This window comes from Orycteropus afer, unplaced genomic scaffold, assembly GCF_000298275.1.
Source record: "Orycteropus afer afer isolate SDZICR_OR568_19922 unplaced genomic scaffold, OryAfe1.0 scaffold00005, whole genome shotgun sequence".
NCBI lineage: Eukaryota > Metazoa > Chordata > Mammalia > Tubulidentata > Orycteropodidae > Orycteropus > Orycteropus afer.
Genome location: NW_006921592.1, coordinates 28,073,544 through 28,093,316, shown reverse-complemented (window position 1 = coordinate 28,093,316; position 19,773 = coordinate 28,073,544). Strand labels below are relative to the sequence as shown.

At 38.9% G+C, this 19,773-nt stretch overlaps 1 protein-coding gene across 1 annotated transcript in view; it reads right to left on the bottom strand.

The window, feature by feature from the left end:
• Window positions 1–19,773, bottom strand: part of HABP4 (hyaluronan binding protein 4) — a 91,192-nt gene that overhangs the window by 52,609 nt on the left and 18,810 nt on the right. Inside the window, exons 3-5 of the mRNA XM_007939861.1 lie at window positions 6,271–6,432; window positions 5,991–6,059; window positions 1,074–1,157 (exon numbers count right to left, since the gene is read on the bottom strand). Coding sequence (XP_007938052.1) covers window positions 1,074–1,157; window positions 5,991–6,059; window positions 6,271–6,432 — 315 coding nt within the window. The remainder of the gene's footprint in view (window positions 1–1,073; window positions 1,158–5,990; window positions 6,060–6,270; window positions 6,433–19,773) is intronic.

The following is a 19,773-nucleotide window of genomic DNA, read 5'->3' as shown; positions in this document are numbered from 1 at the left end:
TTTTTTTTTTTTTTTACAGGACTCAACCTTCCCTGGGTGAGACCTGCAGAGCTCAGCTTGTGGATGTAGGAAGAGAGAAGGCAGGATGTTGGGCATCCTGCAGTATGCAGTTTTTGCCAGCCAGGTAAAAGCAACAGCCCAAAGGGGAAAGATTTAAGGACTTGGCAGGGATGCTAGAGATGGACCAGAGACAGAAGATGTCTGAAGAAAGAAGAGGAAGCAGGGCTTGTGAAACCATAAAAAAAGATAAGAGTCCAGAGGTCCTGATAAGAGAGACCAGTGATAGTGCAGGGAGCCATTGTTGTTGTTGTTGTTATATGCCATCGAGTAGGACCCGACTCATAGTGACTCCTCCTTGGGTTTCCGAGGCAGTATCACTATGGAAGTAGATTGCCTCATCTTCCTTCCAAGGAGACTGGTGGGTTTGAAACACCAGCCTTCTGGTTAGCAGTCAAGTGCCTTAGGCACTATGCTAGCAGAGTTCCTGCAGAGAGCCATACTAGCTGCTAAACAGAAAATATGTTGTGGGCAGAGAGAAGAATACTTGGATTCAGCTCATTAATTAGCCATTAATTGGATTATCTGAACTAATTATTAATTATCAGTTGTTAATACATTAGGAAGATCACACGTGATATGCCCAACAGACCACTCAACCAACCACAGAAATCAAACTAGTTACCATTGGGTCAGTTTTGACTGATGGTGACCCCATGTGTGTCAGACTAGAAAAACTCCATAGAGTTTTCAATGACTGGTTTTTTGGAAGCAGATTTCCAGGACTTTTTTCCAAAGGCACCTCTGGGTAGACTCAGACAACTAACTTTTTAGTTAGAGTCTGAGCACGTAAATGTTTGTGCCACCCAGGGATTTCTGCGATACGACAAAGGGTTTAACCTTCAAACTCTATGTTTTCCTGTGTATATTCTCAATAACAACAAAATAAGTAAAATAAAAAATTTACAGGACTCAGCCTGCCCTGGGTGAGATTTGCAGAGCTCAGCAAAGCACTCCCAGGAATACTTAAGAAAAAGACCAATAACCCAACAGGTAAAGTAAAGAAAAGATCCTACTTGTCTAGAGATTCCCCTTCCTGGCTGCCCTGGGGATCTTCAACTGCTGTGGTCTCCTCCATTGATGCCATCTGCTCCATATCACTGAAAAACAGCAAGAACTTTCCAGTCATACAAATATGCTCATATCAACGCCTGTATGTATGTAATACAGAAAAAAAAAAAATTAATGTGATTTTTATTAAGTAAATATCCTTCAAGGAACTAGATACACCATACATGTACCCACATCAAAATGAAAATGAGAAAATAGCCTAAATAGCTTCTCCATATATAAATTATTTCCCAAAATGTGAAAAGTACTTTGAGAAACAGAAGTTTCCGTGAGTTGTCTAAATTTAAGAACATACTGTAAACAGCCAAGAAAATTGGCTGTTCAAAACCCTTATTATCACACCAAACAAAACCAAACACTGCCGTCGAGTAGATTCAGCACATAGCGACCCCTCCTTGGTCTTCTGAGGCAGTATCTCTATGGAAGTATTATCATATGGAATTCCAAAATTTAAGAGGAGCCATAAAAATTCTCACACAACAAGTTTTACAGGACATTAGAAATAAGAATACACCATATCAAATTTTCAGAAAATGTAAGAAAATAAAAACAATGTATATGATTATAAACAAGCTGATGACTATTTCAGAAAACCAAGCTTTGAAACAGGCATTGATTTATATACCATAATGTCTAAATACACAATCTACAGATTGAAAATCACAACACAATGAGAAATCATCTGAATTTTAATGTACATGATCTCAATTTTTCCTTTTCATGTTAACATTAATCCTATCAGATCAGTACTTTTTTTGAAAAAAAGTCCCAGGAAAAGAAATTTCATTTTCAGGAAAATACTAAAATTAGTCAATAGAAATATATCCATTAGAAATATTTCATAGTCTATATACTTTTTCCAAATTCAAGAAGTTTCAGTGAAGGTTTTAATAGTAAGTTAATTTTAAAAATAGTAAATAGAAATTGAACTACAACAACAGAACAAACTTTTTTACATTTAAATAATTGATATATTCTTAACTCAAAGATATTATGATCAACATTTTTAAAAACTCAATTTTTAACACAAAATATGAGTAACTTTTACTAAAAAAATAAAATCTCACATTAGATAATGCACTTGCTAGTTTGCCCAGTAGCTGCTCCCATCATAAATGGGCCAGCATGTGTACATTAGCCTTGACTTCAGTGGGGACCCAAGATTTTCTTTAGCGTTCAGTACTCTGAAAATCTAGCAGAAGTGCTGAATTAATTATCCAAACTTTTTCTTTACTCCCTGGCTCTGTTAATAAACCAAGAGGGTAAAATAACATAGGTTTACTGACAGTACATAGCCTTCAACAATTAATTAATCATAAAATGGTGACGAAGAACTAGGAGGAAAAAATAGAAGGAATACAAAACAAGAAGACTGTAAAACCAGCATTTCTCACATTTGACAATCTATTAAAAAAAAAAAATCATAGATTGCCAATCTCTATTGATCTAAATCATTTTATGAATAAACATAAAACTAGTCTGCTTACAGCTCTTACAGGTCCACAAAACCAAACCTAGAAAACAAGTAAATTTCAAAATTAGCAACAATAATCTATTCTGGAGGAGCTCTGGTAGCATAGTGCCTAAGGCACTTGACTGCTAACCAGGAGGCTGGCGGTTCAAACCCACCAGTCACTCCTCGGAAGGAAGGTTGGGCAATCCTACTTCCGTAGTGATAACTGCCTTGGAAACCCAAGGAGGGGTCACTAGGAGTCGGGGCCAACTCGATGGCAAATAACAACAACAACAATCTATTCTGGCATATTATGTGATTTTGTTTAAAGTAAGTCTTGATGTTGGATTTATAAAGAAGAAAGATGCACCAGGATCCATGCCTGTATTTTGACTTTTTATATACTAATGCAGAGGATGCTCTTTGGACAAGTATGTTCCATAAAATGATGTTAAACACGTGAAGCCTTTGGTCTTCAAGCAGATTTAATCAGACTTCACACTTAACCAATCTCTGACAGTGAACAAGTTTTAATCAAATATTGCTTGATTAACGACAGTAAAACTCATGCTCTTCACAATAAAAACTGGAAGGCAGCATTACTGAAAAGGTTATTCATGGCTTTCTATTCCGACTGGTAACAGGAAAATATTATCAGATGTTATACTTCCGTAATTACCACAGATGGAAAAAAAATTCCATTTTCAGCACATTCACTGTCAAACTGTTGAAGAATATCAAAATATTGGAAATGGCTCAGTCACACCATTTTGAAATCCTCTTGCCCATACACGCAGTTATCACTGCCAACACATTCAAGCAGGAACACAAGCAAAACCCAATAGCAAAACTCTCACTTCTACAAAGCCCTGTGCCAGCACTTGGCCCTCACCAGGTACGGACATAGTCACTTCTTGTGTTGGGTTCACCTAGTTTTGTTTTTTTTCCTCGAATCCAAAGTGGCACAAAACCTCACTGCACTACATTATTTTCATGATGTTAAATCCAAATCTCTAATTAAATAAAACATGAAAATCTTATCCTAAGAAAATTGTTCAATTACAAATTTTTACCACCTATGAATTCTGACTTTATAACTCATAAGACAACTCAAAATGTGTGCAATGCAGTGGGAGTCATTTTCACATTGCTATATGACAGTCCATCAGGAGTACCTTCCAAGTTCAACATAGGCCCCTTAGAGTAAGGAACCACTTGGAGCCAAAATGATTTTAGATACAAATGAAAACTAAAATGGAGTGTATCAAGTAAGGCAGTAAATCATGATTTAGAAGGTGCTTGTACTATTCTGAAGGAGCTCTGGTAGCATAGTACCTAAGGCATCTGACTGCTAACCAAAAGGTTGGTGGTTCAAACCTACCAGCCACTCCATGGAAGGAAGACTGAGCAATCTACTTCCAGAAAGATTTACTCCCTTGGAAACCCACTGGGGGTTGCTATGAGTCAGAATTGACACGATGGCAGTGGGCTTGTCTTGGGTTTGTACTATTTTGTTTATATTATTAAAGTACAATAACACAAGATTTGTAATAGAGACCTTGTGGCACTCTGTTTTGGTTATCTCTGTGCTTCTCTAACAGAAAATACCACAAAGGGGATGGCTTGAACAAACAGGAGTTTATTCTCTCACAGTTTGGAGGCTTTAAGTCCGAGTTCAAAGTGCCAGGCTCTAAGGGCTGGGTGAAAGTCCCTCAACCTTGGCTTCAGCTCTGCCTCCCGCTCCCGGCCCATTGAAGCTAGAGGCTTTTTTTCACTCAGACAGTTTCTGGCTGCCAAGACTGACAAGCCCAAGGTTGACAAGTAAAAAGGCATAGTCCTGATGTTACCAAACTACACGGCAAGCCATTAATTCAAGTTCATTGAAAGTCCCCAGGTTGGCAGAACATGGCAGGCTGCTGAACAACAACACAGCTACATGCAGGGTACAAGCGTGCCTTAAGCTAGAGAGCATTCCCAAAGCTGTTTCTTATATACGGGAAGCAGACCACCAACTACTCCAATAGATTCCACCATGGAGTTAATTACCAGTCTCATCATGGGGAATAACTATGACCAGGTGCCCAGCCACTCAATCAGGCCCAGCCAAGTTGACATACAAACCTAACCACCACACACTCCAAACAGAGAGACACTCAGCACATCTCTTCTTCTTTTCAAGGACAACACAGGTGTGCAAAAGTAGCAAATCAGTTATTACATGTGATGTTATTTTATAGATATAACTTTCAAGAAAACAACTTTTAAAAAAAAGTTTATGTAAAAAGCTTATATTCCTTTCACAATAGCCAGAAGATAGAAACAACTTAAATGTTCATCAACAGATGACTCAATAGACAAAATGTGGAAGATACATATGATAGATTATATTACTCAGCCATAAAAATAAATGAAGTCTTCATCATGCTATGACATGGATGAACCTTGAAAACATTATGCTAATTGAATAAGTTAGCCATAAAAGGACAAATATTCTATGATTCCACCTAGATGAAGTATCTAGAATGGTTAAATGTACAGAGACCAAACATTACTAGTGATTACCAAGGGCAGGCAGGAAAGAGAAAAGAGACTTATTGCTTGGAAGGCACTGAGCTTCTGATAAAGTTGATGGAAAACTTTGGAAATGCATAGTGGTAATGGTTGCACAACATGATAAAAGTAATGTCACTGAATTGTGCATGTATAAAAATGCTGAATGGCAAAGTTTTTGTTTATATTCTTCAAAAGTAGCAAAGCAGAAGTAGGTCCCGCAAGCCCTCGTACTTCCGAAAGCCTGCCATGCACCCTGTCCTCTGGGAAACCTGATAGGGCCCTTGTAGTGCTTCCTATCTAAGCCTCTGCAGTCGCTAGAAAGACATTGTTCCCACAGCTGTGAAATGACAGAACAGAGAGAAGACGTACTCAAACTTGCAAAACTGGCCAGATTTTAGGCACCTGGAAGCCTCAAAAAATGTCACATTTGAAGCACAGGTAAAATCTGACCTGAGCTTCAATCTGCAAATGAATTTATAAAATCAAGATACAGTGTATCTTTGAAGAAGAACTTTAAAAGGTTAAAAAAAAAAATCCCATAAAATAATCCACTAAGCAGAATGCCAGGAATTTCAAAGGCATTCCCAGGCAGCACCATGTACATGGGACACTAGCAGATGTGGTCACCTGCCACATATTTGTTTGGTTAAAATAAGATAAAATTAGAATTTTAAAAGCAATTCAACATATAATGCAACAAAACAAAGCTGTTTTAAAAAGTTATTCACTAAACAAAGCCTAAAATCAGTATTTCCTTAAGCATGACACTGAGGTCATCATTTCTAAGAAAAGCATAAAAGATCCAGAGTATTCTGTATGGCCGTAGGCTCACAAAGGGCACACCTTTGCACCATACCTGGTATCCTTACTGGATGCCCAGCTGCGAATTCCAGAACCACCCATGTTGTCTTCAGTTCTGATAGCTCTGGAGAAAGAAAGAATATCCTTTAAGCTGGAAACAAGTCTCCCATAAGCATCCAAATCAGAACAAGCTTATCAAAAAAGTTGCCCTAGGATTAGACTCTCATAACATCAGCATACTAATATAAAGTCAAGTATGCTTAAAAGCATATAACAGATTCTTACCATGTATTACCAAAATCTTCAAGTGAAAATGGTGTTACAAAGAAACTTACATTTTATCATTCCCACCATATCTTTCAAATTCACGTTTCCCTCTCTGGTCAAAACCATCGAAAGCTCTGTTCATGGGACCACCTCTCCCTCTGCTTCGCACTCCCCCTCTTGCACCTCCTCGTCCTCTCAGGGGTCGGTCTCGATCAAACCTGTCAACTGGTCTAAGGAGAAAGAGGTAGAATAAAAAGCAGTAAATTGGAGTAAAGGTCTAAGGCTTTTACTAAGAAATAAATTCTAGAGACATTATGGCAATAGCATATTGGAAAGAACAGTAGCTTGAGTAAGAAATTAACAGCTAATCTTTCCTGCATAGTGGCTAAGACACTTGCCTGCTAACCAGACGGCTGGCAGTTCAAACCCACCAGCCACTCCTCGGAAGGAAGGTTGGGCAATCCTACTTCCGTAGTGATACTGCCTCGGAAACCCAAGGAGGGGTCGCTATGAGTCGGGGCCGACTCGACGGCACATAACAACAACAACAACAATCTTTCCTGAGCAAATACTGTACCTGGCATTGTTCTGAGCACTTTACATACATCAATAATCATAATAAACCATAATATACAACTATCACTCCCATTTTACAGATGAGGAAATAGGCATAGAGGGGTTAGGTAAGTTGCCAAAGGTCACACAGCTGCTAGGAGGTGGAGCTGGCACAGAGAAGCAGGTCCTGGCTGGGCCTTGTACTAATCCCAGTGCGGCATCCCCTTCTCTCTAGACCTCATTTCCTCATTTATAAAGCAAGGAGGTTAGACAGGGTTCATTCAAGTTCTAATATTGCAAGCTTTAAGTTAAATTGAGAACATTTTATATATTAAGAAAAATGGTTAAACTTCAAAGTATCCTCCCTCCCAAACCTCTCTCTCACACACATTCATAGACAAACCTAACTGCTGACATTTAGGACTGAAAACAGTAATCTGTTGTGGTCTGACTTCTACCACCATTACTACACATAAACTTTCACGAACAGATGAAGCCCTCCTTATTACTAAAATAGCACCTCTTATCTTTATGTCATTTGACCTTCAGCATCACTTGACACTGCTGGCTACTAATTTTCCTCTGATCTTTCTGGCTTCAATTTAACTGCTTATTCTTTTAAAAATAAAAATTCTTGGAATAGGTAATCCCCAAATATGGTAGAAAATTCAACTACCCAATTCTCCTTTTCAGAGGCAGTCACTTACAAGCTTTGCAGACTCTTTAAAAGGGAAAAATTCTGTACTTTGCCTTTTTTTTTTCATTGTGGTGAAAATATACACACCAAAACACCAATACAGCTTCCACATTTACAATTCAATAGTATTGATTACATTTTTCATGTTGTGCCACCACATTGCTATTCTTTTCCATACACACCATGCCTTTTTCATGTGACAATGTATCTTGGTGCTCTGTAACAAAGAGCTGCCTCCTTGGCTCTTTCTTCTACCTGTTTGTCCTTGTATGTGTCGGCACTCCCATCTTCTTGTTCCACTGCACACCCCCAAAAAAACCAAAATCACTGCCACTCAGTCGATTCCAACTCATAGCGACCCCTATTGGGTTTCTAAGGCAGTAAATCTTTACAGAAGTAGATTATCCAGTCTTCCTTCTGCAGAGTGGCTGGTGGGTTTGAACCACCAAACTTCTGGATAGCAGTCAAATGCCTTAGGCACTGTGCCACCAGAGCTCCTTCCACTGCACACATCCCCCTCATTTCTGTGCTAATGATGCTTGTTCCTTAGATCTCTCTGATTCCAGGGTACAAAGCCAGTGACTTCCTGGACATTTCCATCCAGATACCCCAAGGCCCCACAGGAACAATGACCATTACTGACCCTCTTCTTCCTCCAATGGCCCCTACTTAGAGAATGACACAGTATCCAAACCAGGACCCTGAACCTCATCTCTCTCCTCTCTCCTTCCCTGCCAATCTAACCACTGGATTAGGGCATGTGCCCATCTACCTCTCTGCACACCCATGGCCTTGTTTCTGTCACTAATCTTCTTTATGTAGACTCATCTTTGTCCCCACTAGACTTTAAGCTCCTGTGGAAAGGACTCTCTCTTCTTCATTATTATAATCCTACTTTAATTACATAAATTATATTTTTTTAAATTTGTTAAGCCTTTTAAAGACACTTAAGCAATAACAAATTATTTATTTAGTAGAGATCTTGATATCAAGAAATCTAGTGGCATTAATGGCTCAAAAGCCAGTAGAAGTATATCCCATTCTAATTCTATGGCCAAAAATATTATAATAAAATCTATATGATAATGGGTAAAAAGATGTAAAATTCACAATTTTCTTTAATCAAAAAGATGAAGAAATATAGAAGTATCCATCAACTCCATGCCAGTCTCTTGTGAGAAGCACAATACTAAATACTCAGCTGCCTTCTCTGTATCTCACCTCCCCACATCAAAACCAAGTTTTTAAATAGACATTTTAATAAGAACTCATTTAAATTACACTAAATATCTAAAGCAGAGCTGTAAAATGACAGGAGAAAAGTAACTCAATTCTTAAACAGGAACCTGAACAGGGCCATAAAAGGAAAAAAGTCTTCCTAGGACCATGGTTGCAGGGGACATCAAGCTCAACTGGCATAACATACTACACAAAAACATTGTTCTACATCCTACTTTTGGTGAGTGGTGACTGGGACATTAAAAGCTTGCAAGCAGCCATCTAGATGCAATGATGGGTCTCTCCTCAACCAGAGCAAAGAAGAACAAAGAAAACCAAAGACACAGAGAGACAATTACTCCCAGGGACTAGACCATGCAATCCTTAGCCTATATGACCATGAGACCAGAAGAACTAGATGGTGCCCAGCAACTACTGTCAAACACTCGAAGGGGGATCAGTGCAGGAAATCCTGGATAGAATGGGAGAACAATGTGGAAAAAACTCAAAATCATTAAAAAAAAAAAGACGAGCTTTGCTCATCTGATAGAGGCTGGTGAGACCCCTGAGACTACAGCTCCTAGCTACCCTTAAGGTCTAGAATTGAACTCACTCCTGTGGCTTCCAGCCAAACAACAGACAGGCATACAGGATGAACATTTACATCAGATAAATACACTCCTTGGAGCAATCAATCATGGGAGAACAGAAGGACAGTGTTTGCACAAGGAGACAGCCAGGTGTGAGGGTGGGAGTGCATGAGAGGGAAGGACACAGGGAAGAGGTAACCATGGGGAGGAAGTGGGAAGAGAGATGTTACACTATGAGGAATTGCAGTCAATGTCATCAGACAAAATGTTTATGAACTGCTGTATGGAAAAAGAATTTGCTCTATAAACTTTCACCCAAATCATGATAAAAATTAAAAAAAAAAAAAAAAACACATTTCCAGTAGAGGAAGTTTGCAAATGTCCCTCAAAAAAAAAAAAAAAAAAAGAAAGAAAGAAAAATGTCTTCCTAAAATGTTAGATAAAATGAAGAGCAAAACATACATGAAAAACAATTCCAGTAGTTAAGAGAGAGCCTAAATTACGTTAAGTCCAGATCAACTACTGCCAAGATACTAAATTCACCAAAAAGTACAATAGTTTTTAGTTTTTATAGTCGTGATTGAAACCAACTAGAATCATCCCCTTGAATGTTCTGCTGCATTTTAATCCCTAGCGTAGTGCCTAAGGCACCTGACTACTAACCAGAAGGCTGGTGGTTCAAACTCACCAGCCGCTCCTCGGAAGGAAGGTTGGGCAATCTACTTCCGGAAGGAAGGGTGGGCAAGCTACTTCCGTAGTGATATTGCCTCGGAAACCCAAGGAGGGGTCGCTATGAGTCGGGTCTGACTTGACAGCACATAACAACAACAACCTGCTTTTTATATACTCCACAGTTTCTCTCTTTCTATCCAATTAAATACATTCTCAATAACTTCTTTGTAATACCTTCATTATACATATCTTCTTTGTTTAAAAGGTGGGAAGGACTAAAGAACTCTATACTAAGGAAGCTTAATCTGTGATGAACTCATAACTAAAAGAAAAATAGTACTTGACCCAAGTGTTCTGCTCTCTCTGTATATACTTGTAATCCACTCTTCCACAATAATCCTAATAAAGACACAAGAGTATCTGTTTTATGGATAAAGAAACTGAGCCCAAAGAGGTTAAGTAACTTGCACAAGTCATTTAGCAGTCCAATGAGAATGCAACTTCCAAAGCCCCAGCTCTTGAAGAAGAAACCAAAAAAAGAAAACTCACTGACATCAAGTCATTTCTGACTCATAGAGACCCCCACTGAGTTTCTGAGGCTGTAAATCTTTATGGAAGTAGATCACCCCATCTTCCTTCCATGAAGCAGCTGGCAGGTTTGAACTGGACCTTCTGGTTAGCACTCAAGTGCAATTACTCAGAGTTCAATCCACCTAATCACAACTGTCAATACACAGGTATATTTCCTTCCTGGATTTTTCTCCTGACTAAATTATTTAGACATAACCAATCAGTTGCCAATGAGTCAATTCCAACTCATGGTACCCCCAAATGTGTCATAGTAGAATTGTTCGCTTAGGTTTTTCATGCTGATTTTTCAGAAAGTAGATCATCAAGCCTTTCTTTCAAAGTATTTCTTGGTGGACTTGAACCATCAACCATTCAGTTAGCAGCTGAGTGTGTAAGCTATTTGTACAAGCCAGGGACTCCCATTCGTACATAACTACATAACCCACCCAAACCCACTACCATCAAATCAATTCTGACTCACAGAAACCCTATAGGACAAAGTAGGATTGCCCCATAGGGTTTCCAAGGCTGTAAATCTTTATAGAAGCAGACAGCCTCATCTCTTCTCTGGCAGAGTGGCTGGTGGGTTTCAAATCTGACCTTCTGGTTAGTAGCTGAATGCTAATTGAACTCCACATCTGTACATAGGTGTAATCAAATCATGTATTTTGTGACTTGTTTTGATTTAATCTAATAAATATTTGATGTAGCCTATTAGTTGCCAGGCCTCCTGTATGATCCTAAGGATACAGCAGCCCTCAGCAGAGTGATAGTCTAGTAATGAAGACATAAAGGTATTGTTTTCTCATTTATCAAAAGCATGGACAAATGCTGATTAAAAACCTTTAGATTAATCATCTTCCTATCACTAGCTCCTAATTTTACTACCAATGAAGTGAATGGAAAAACTTATTACGTTAAAACCAGGGCTTCAACCCAATTCCAACCAGTGCACTCACAGCTAACAAAGTAAAACTGGAAGAGACTTCAATTTTTAAAATTTGAGTGAATAGAAACAATAACTGGAATGGAAAAGATTACAGATTAAAGCCCTGGAATGTGAACCTGGTGCAGAAGAATCGTTATTGGTGAAACTGCAGAAAACAACGCACATTCAAAGTGACGTGGCAGGCTGCCATCTCTGAGCTAGGTGCTGCTGTTTCCCACTGTGCAGGCAAGAGATGTGCTTACTCTGCAATGCATATGTTGCCCTATGAGGGAGATTAAGTTCTAGCAGTGTTGAGACCCCAAATTTTTCCCGTTCCAGTTACTGTTCCAGTTCACCCACATTTTAAAAATTCGGGTCTGTTCTGATGTTGCTTCCATGGCCATGGCAGAACTAGGCTGAAACAGTTCAAAGCCCTGGCTAAAACTGCTATCAATGTATAAACATCTGGGAAAGTAATTCTTCTAGACTTGGAAATAATTTTAAATGATTAGCAGTGAACTGCAGAAAGGTATAGCCAAAATGTATCCAGAAAAAGGCAGACTTTAAGTATTCCAGAAGTTCACTTAAGTTCATTATTTACAACTCTAAAGAAAGGAGCTCTGGTAGCATAGCGCCTAAGGCATTTGACTGCTAACCAGAAGGCTGGCGGTTCAAACCCACCAGCCACTCCTTGGAAGGAAGGTTGGGCAATCTACTTCTGTAGTGATACTGCCTCTGCAACCCAAGGAGGGGTTACTATGAGTTGGGGCTGACTAGAGGGCACATAACAACAACAACAACAACAAAGAAAAATCAGTTACACTCTCAGATTACATGATACAGCCAACCTCTGGACCTGACACACTGAGCTCAGAACTCCAGCTAGGATACAGGAACACACTAGCCCTCAGCCCCTTCCTGTCCTGGGTTACAGTAGTAGGAATGGGGCTCACAGAGTTTGAAACTTCAGAGATGGAAGAGCCTCACAAAGATCATGGCGGGGGGGAGGGGAAGTCTTGGAGACTGTGGACCCTCCCACTGAGGCTGCAGTGTAGTTTTATGTCTGAGATGTAGTTGTATGAAAGAGCAGTGGTAGCAGCCCATCAGTCACAGTGGACTGAAATGGGCTTAAGGGCTATAAACTCTCAGTGTCTCAGGCCCAGAGACCAGCCTCTCATTGCTAGCTCAAGCAGTTACCTTCATTCTGCTTAGAATCTTTAACAAAAATAATCAGTGAAAAACAATAAGCTCAAGGAATTCCATCAGTCTAGATAACCAACCCCTCTTGGCCTAAATGCTGCCTCCTCTCCAAGGCCAGCTAACATTTCAGATGGCCAATCTCTTTCAGAAACTCACATACTTTTCTGGTTTATAGACAGTGGATCAGATAGTGGCCACAATATTTGGCTCTGTCTCCCCTCCAGCTATGTATTCCTTAGAGAACTAGACAAAGCTATTTTTCACTTTTTGCATCTCTAGTGCCTGGCACAAAGTAGGTACTCCATTAGATTAGCATCAAATTAACTAATAATCAGATCTATCTGTTTTAAAATGTCAGGAATGAGACCACACTGTAACTCCTCTATCTACCAAATTACCATCAACATAAGGGTTAAAAATAACAGCACTGTAAAATTTAACCACAATTTAAGTTGATGGTTGATAGAGATACTCTGAATATATCTAGTTAGAAAACATAACAAGGAAAAGTTGCCATGGAATCAACCCCAACTCATGGCAACCCCACATGTGTCAAAGTAGAACTGTACTCCATATGGTTTTGTTATTTCTGCTTTTTTTCCCTGCCTCCTCCCTGTGTTTACTATTTCCCTCCTTTCTTGTTTCCTATCCCTTCCTGCCTTCTTAGCTTTATCACTAGGCAAATGCTGCCCCTCTGCTCACACATGGTTCATTGTTCTAATGAGTGCATACCTTCCCATTATTATCATTTACCTTATAATCCTATCATTTTGCCAAGGTTGAGCCACAGGGGTTGAGTTAAGTTCCAGGCTTGAAAGGTGTGTAAGGGCCATAGTCTTGGGAGTTCTACCAGTATCTATCAGAACACTAAGCCTGGTCTTTTTTTTAATGATTTTTTTGTTCCCTATCTTTCCCACTCTATCTAGGACCTCCTACTGTGATCCCTTTCAGAGCAGCAGGTAGCCAGGCACCATCTAGTTCTTCTGGTCTCAGGGTCATGGGTGGAGGGGCGGCATTCATGTGGTTCATTAGTCCTTTGGACTGTTTCCTAAATCTTTGATTTTCCTCATTCTTCTTTGCTCCAGGCAGGAACAGACCAAGAGTTGCACCTTAGATGGCTACTCACAGGATTTTTTTTTTTTTTTTTTTATTACGATTTGGGTGAAGATTTACAGAGTAAATTCACTTTTCATACAGCAGTTCACATATACTTTGTCTCATGTCATTGACCAAAATTTACAATGCAGCAGCTCCCCTCCCACTTCCTCCCCATAGTTACCTCCTCCCAGTGTCCATCCCTTCATACTCTTCTGCACCCTGAGCTATCTCCCTATGCATAAGCAGCCTTTCCTTCTCCCATGATTGTTCTCTCCAGGGCGTGTTGTCTACTTGAGGTAAATGTTTAACTCACATGCCTGTACTTTGTTTGGCTGGAAACCACAGTTGTGGGTTCAATTCCAGACCTGAAGGACAGCTAGGGGCCATAGTCTCAGTGGTTACACCAGGCTCTATTGGACCAGCAAACCTGGTCCCCACCTTCTTTTTTTTTTTTTGCCTCCAAACAATTTTGAGTTTTGTACCACATTGTTCTCCCTCTTTATGTAGGATCTCCTACATCCCTTCCAAGTGGATGGCAGTGGTAGCTGGGCACCATCTAGTTCTTCTGGTCTCATAGTTGTATAGGTTGCAGATCGGATGGTGTACCAGTCGCTAGGACTGATTGTTTCCATTAATTTTGGTTTTCTTCTTTCTTCTTGATGAGGAGAGACCTGTTGTTGCATCTAGATGGCAGCTTCCTACCTTTTAAGGTCCCAGTCACTACTCGCCAAAGTAGTAGGTGGAACAATGTTTTGTATAGTATGTTATGCCAATTGAGCTTGATGTCCCCTGCGACTATGGTCCCAAGCCCGCAGGATCAACTACTTGGTCCCTCTGGGTAGCTGGCTGTGACCAAGTAATGACCATAACCTTGCCCCTTGTCAGCTCTACTATACACCTGGGAATTCTGATCATTCACATGAACTTATAGGCCCATTGTCTGCCAACCCCATATATGATCTTGGATACACTCTCCATTTAGACACACCCAATTGTTCAGCCTATTCACCCATCTATCCGTCCCTATACCCATGTTTGCTTTCACTGACAACTCAGTACTGTATATGCAAAGGGGTTCATATTTGTTGTCTGTACTGCCCATGTAACTCTCTATGTCTTTCTCATCCTCAATGCTACTCACAGGATTTTAAGACTCAGTTGCTACTCCCCAAAGTTGGATGCAGAACATTGTCTTTATGGACTATGTTATTATACCAACTGACCTTAAGAGTCCCTTGAGACTGGTCCTGAGCCTTCATGTCCACAGACTCATTCCCTCAAAGTGTTTGGTTAGGACTAAGAAGTTCTCATCATTTTGCCCCCAGTATGCTCTACTATATATATCTGTGGGTATAATCCCCTTTGCCATGCCACTCCTGTTCGCTTGTGTGCCTATCTATGTATCCACCTGCAGATTATTGTTACTACTGTTATTGCAGGATTGTGTATACAACACTATTCACTTTTGCTGCCTTTAACTCTTATGCTTCTCCTTGTGTATTCTCCTCTCCCTAGATCATTTTGTGTTGACTTTCCTCTTGTTGCACATTGCCTTTCCCTTCATGCAAGTTAATACATGTCTACCCTCTAAGTAGTTAGTGATTTATAGTCCCTTCCCCTTCCACCACTAGTAACCTTTCAAGAATCTTTCTTTCTGTGTGTAAACTTTTTCTTGACTTTTTACAGTAGTAGTCTCATACAACATTTGTCTTTTTGTGATTGACTAATTGTACTCAGCATACTGTCCTCTAGGTTCATCCACGTTATGAGGTACTTTGCAGATTCATCGTTGTTCTTTAACGGTGCGTAGTATACTAGCAATCCCATTACTAGGTATATATCCTACAGAAATAAGAGCCATGACACAAACACATACGTGCACATCCATGCTCACTGCACCATTATTCCTAATAGCAAAAAGACAGAAATAACCTAAGAGCCCATTAATGGATGAATGTATAAACAAACTATCATACATACACCCAATGGCTCCACAGTGTTTTCAATGGCTGATTTTTCAGACCACCAGCCCTTTCTTGCAAGGAATCTGAGAGAGGACTCAAACCTCCAACCTTCCGATTATTAGCCAAGGGCTTAACCATTTGCCTTACCTAGGGACTCCATCTAGTAATATGTGGTATTAAAGTTTGTGTTATCTATGTTACAAAATATGCATGTTTCTATTTCAGATACTACAAGCGGTAAAGAGTGGTGACTAAACAGGTGTCTTTCTTCTTCTAGGCCTGGCAGCAGGGTTGGCAAGCATTCTACTGTGTCTTACTGCACTGCTGTACACATCCCCAGCACATGCCTCTGGTTAGGCTCAAATGCTTATCTTCCCAACTAGGCTGTAGGAGAAGTTTTACTCCCTCCTTCCACTCCCATGATTAGCACAGTCTAGACTGAGCACAGTTAAATGCTCACTAATATTTGGTGAATGAATGAATAAATGAGGGAAGTAAAATTGTGCTTTGCCTTAGTGGAATAAAAATCTATGTCAACTGGCAGTGACCAGAGTCACTGCTGAAACTCTGGGTCTTTGTTTCCTCATCTATAAATTGAGGGAGTTGAAGTTGATAATCTTTCAAGATTATCAAATTCTATAATTACATCTGATACACACAGGTGTCAAAGAAATGTAAAGTAATGACATTTTTCACTTATGAAATAAGCAAACATGAAATTTTATTCAAGTTTGGAGAAAGTGCTAAGAGAAATGCACTCACAGATTGTTAGTGATAGAGCAAATGAATACTAAGAGAATAATTTGTCACTACATGCCATTATCCAACCCCCTACACCACCAGTGCTAGTAGAGTTTACACTACAAGCACCCATCCCACCTTGCACTGAAGCACATGCCAGGTCCCAGATTTTGACACATGACCACCCAGCTGAGAACCACTGTTATAAGGCCCTAACTGGATATTCACCTCCAGGACTCCATCTAGTAAACTCACACATATATAAAAAGCTGCTTACTAGGTATTATTCATAAACTAAAAAATTGAAAGCAAAATTCCAATACTAAAGGAATGATTACATTATGATATATGTAAACAACGAATCATAATATAGCCATTAGAACTGCTTACCAAACACTCTTTCTAATGCAGAAATTACTTATGATATTTCAAGTGGAAAAGAAAGAATAGAAAAAAATACTCTGCACATTGTATTATGGCAGGAACATATAAATATATCTGTGCGTACAAAAAAGGAAGAAAAGAGACCAAAAGGTTAAGAGGAACATCACATCTCAGATGATGAGATTAGATAATTTTCTGCATTTTCCAAATGGTCTAAAATATTTTGCTTGTATTAAATATGAACCTTTATAATTAGAAGAGCATTTTTTTTAAGAAAAATATTTTTTTTTTCTGATAGCGTATGACTTAGTAAAATAAAAGTCAAATTTCCTTGAAAATAAAAGGTCCCTACATATTCCTACTGCAATGCTCTGAGGACAGCATCATGTCTCTGGTGCTTCTGCCCAAAATGTACAACCTTGCTCCAATCACAACAAACTCAAATTCAGGAACAGTCTACAAAATAATCACAAAAGATAAAGATAACCTAAGGAATTTTCCAGATTAAAGAAGACTCAAGATAATGCACATTCCTAGATTGGATCCTGAAATAGAAGACTGTTTTTCTTTTGCTAAAAGGATATTATCAGAGATTCTGGATAGAGTGGCAGAACAATGTGGAACAAAACTCAATTCATAAGAAAAAAGACTGAGCACATTGTCAAGAGAGCAGGAATGGCAGTATTAATTTATGATCAAATTGACTTTAAGACAAAACCACCATACAAGACAAGGAAGGACATTATATAATGATTAAAAGGGTAGATTGAAGAAGAAGATATAACCATAATACATATCTATGGACCCAATGAAAGAGCCCCAAAATACATAAATCAGACTTTAAGAGTTGAAAAGGCAATAGATAACTCCACAGTCATAGTTGTTGTTGTTGTTATGTACCGTTGAGTCAGACCCGACTCATAGGAACCCTTCCTTGGGTTTCCAAGGCAGTATCACTACGGAAGTAGATTGCCCTATCTTCCTTCCGAGGAGTGGCTGGTGGGTTTGAACCACCAGCCTACTGGTTACCAGTCAAGTGCAGGAGACTTTAATACACCACTTTCAATGATAGACAGAACAACTGGAAATAAACTCAACAAAGATGCAGAAGAGCCAAATAATACAATCTACCAATTTGACCTTATAGACATCTATGAGCACTTCACTCAACAACAGCACAATACACATTCTTTTTACTGAAAAACATTTTCCATAATAGACTATATGTTAGGCTATAAAGCAATAAATTTAAAAACATTGAAATACTGCAATGCATCTTCTCAGATCATAATTAGAAATCAACATAGGAAGATCAATGGAAAAAGACTAGACACATGGAAACTGAACAACACCCTCCTTAAGAAAGACTGGGTAAGAGAAGAAATAAAAAGTCAAATTGAAAAATTCCTTGATTCAAACAAGAATGAAAAAACAACATACCAAAATCTCTGGGACACAGCAAAAGCAGTGATCAGAAGCCAATTTATACCAATAAATGCACACATCCAAAAAAAAGAAAGAGCCAAAATCAACACTTTAAAATCAACATCTTGAACAATCAGAAAAAGAACAGCAAGAAAAGCCTACAGTCACCAGAAGAAAGGAAATAATAAAGATTCTAGCAGAAATTAATGAAACAGAAAATAGAAAAACAATAGAAAAAATCAACAAGACCAGAAATTGGTTTTTTGAAAAGATTAATAAAATTGACAAACCACTGGCAAATTTAACAAAGGAAAAGAGGGAGAGAATACTAATAACATGAATAACAAATAAAATGGATGCCATCACAACAGAACCAACTGAAATAAAAAGGAAAATATGAGGATACTATGAAGAACTATACTCTAACCAATTTGAAAATCTGAAGAAACGAACAGATTTCTAGAAACACACCACTTATCTAAACTAACACAGACTGATGTGGAAAAGTTGAACAGGTCCATAAGAAAAGAAGAAATTAAACAGGTCGTCAAAAAATTACCAACAAAAAAAGTCTTGGCCCAGATGTTTTCACCAGAGAATTCTACCAAACACTCAGAAAAGAACTGACACCAATCTTACTCAAACTATTCCAAAACACAGAAAAGGATGGAATCCTCCCTAACTCGTTTTATGAAGCAAGCATAACCTTGATACCAAAACCAGGTTAAGACATCCCTCAAAAGGAAGACTACAGACCAATATCCCTCATCAATACAGATGCAAAAATCTTCAACAAAATCCTAGCCAACAGACTCCAACAACATATAAAGAAAATCATTCATTATGACCAAGTGGGGTTTATATCAGGTATGCAAGGATTGTTCAACATTAGAAAAACAATCAATGTCATATAAATAAAGAAAAAGAACACATGCTCATGTCAACTGAGGCAGAAAAGGCATTTGATAAAATCCAACACCTGTTCTCGATCAAAACTCTGAGCAAAATAGGAATAGAAGGGACGTTCCTCAACATAATAAAGGGCATCTATGAAAAACCAACAGCCAGCATTATTCTCAAAGAATAGAGGAATGAAGAGAGATTGAAACGATTCCTCTTGTGAACAGGAACCAGACAAGGATGCCCGCTATCACCACTTCTATTCAATATTGTACTGGAAGTCCTAGCCAGGGCAATAAGGCAAGAAAGGGAAATCAATGCCATCCAAATTGGTAATGAAGAAGTCAAACTATCCCTATATGCTGATGATATGATCCAATGCCTAGAAAACCCAAGAGACTCAGTCAAAAATTTACTGGAAATAACTGAGAGACTTAGCATTGTGGCAGGATACAAGAACAACATCCAAAAATCAGTTGGATTCCTCTACAACAGCAAAAACATTGCTGAAAAAAAAATAAGGAAATTAATACCATTTAAAATGTTGTTGTTGTTGTTAAGTGCCGTCGAGTCGTTTCCGACTCATAGCGACCCCATGCACAGCAGAACGAAACACTGCCCGATCCTGC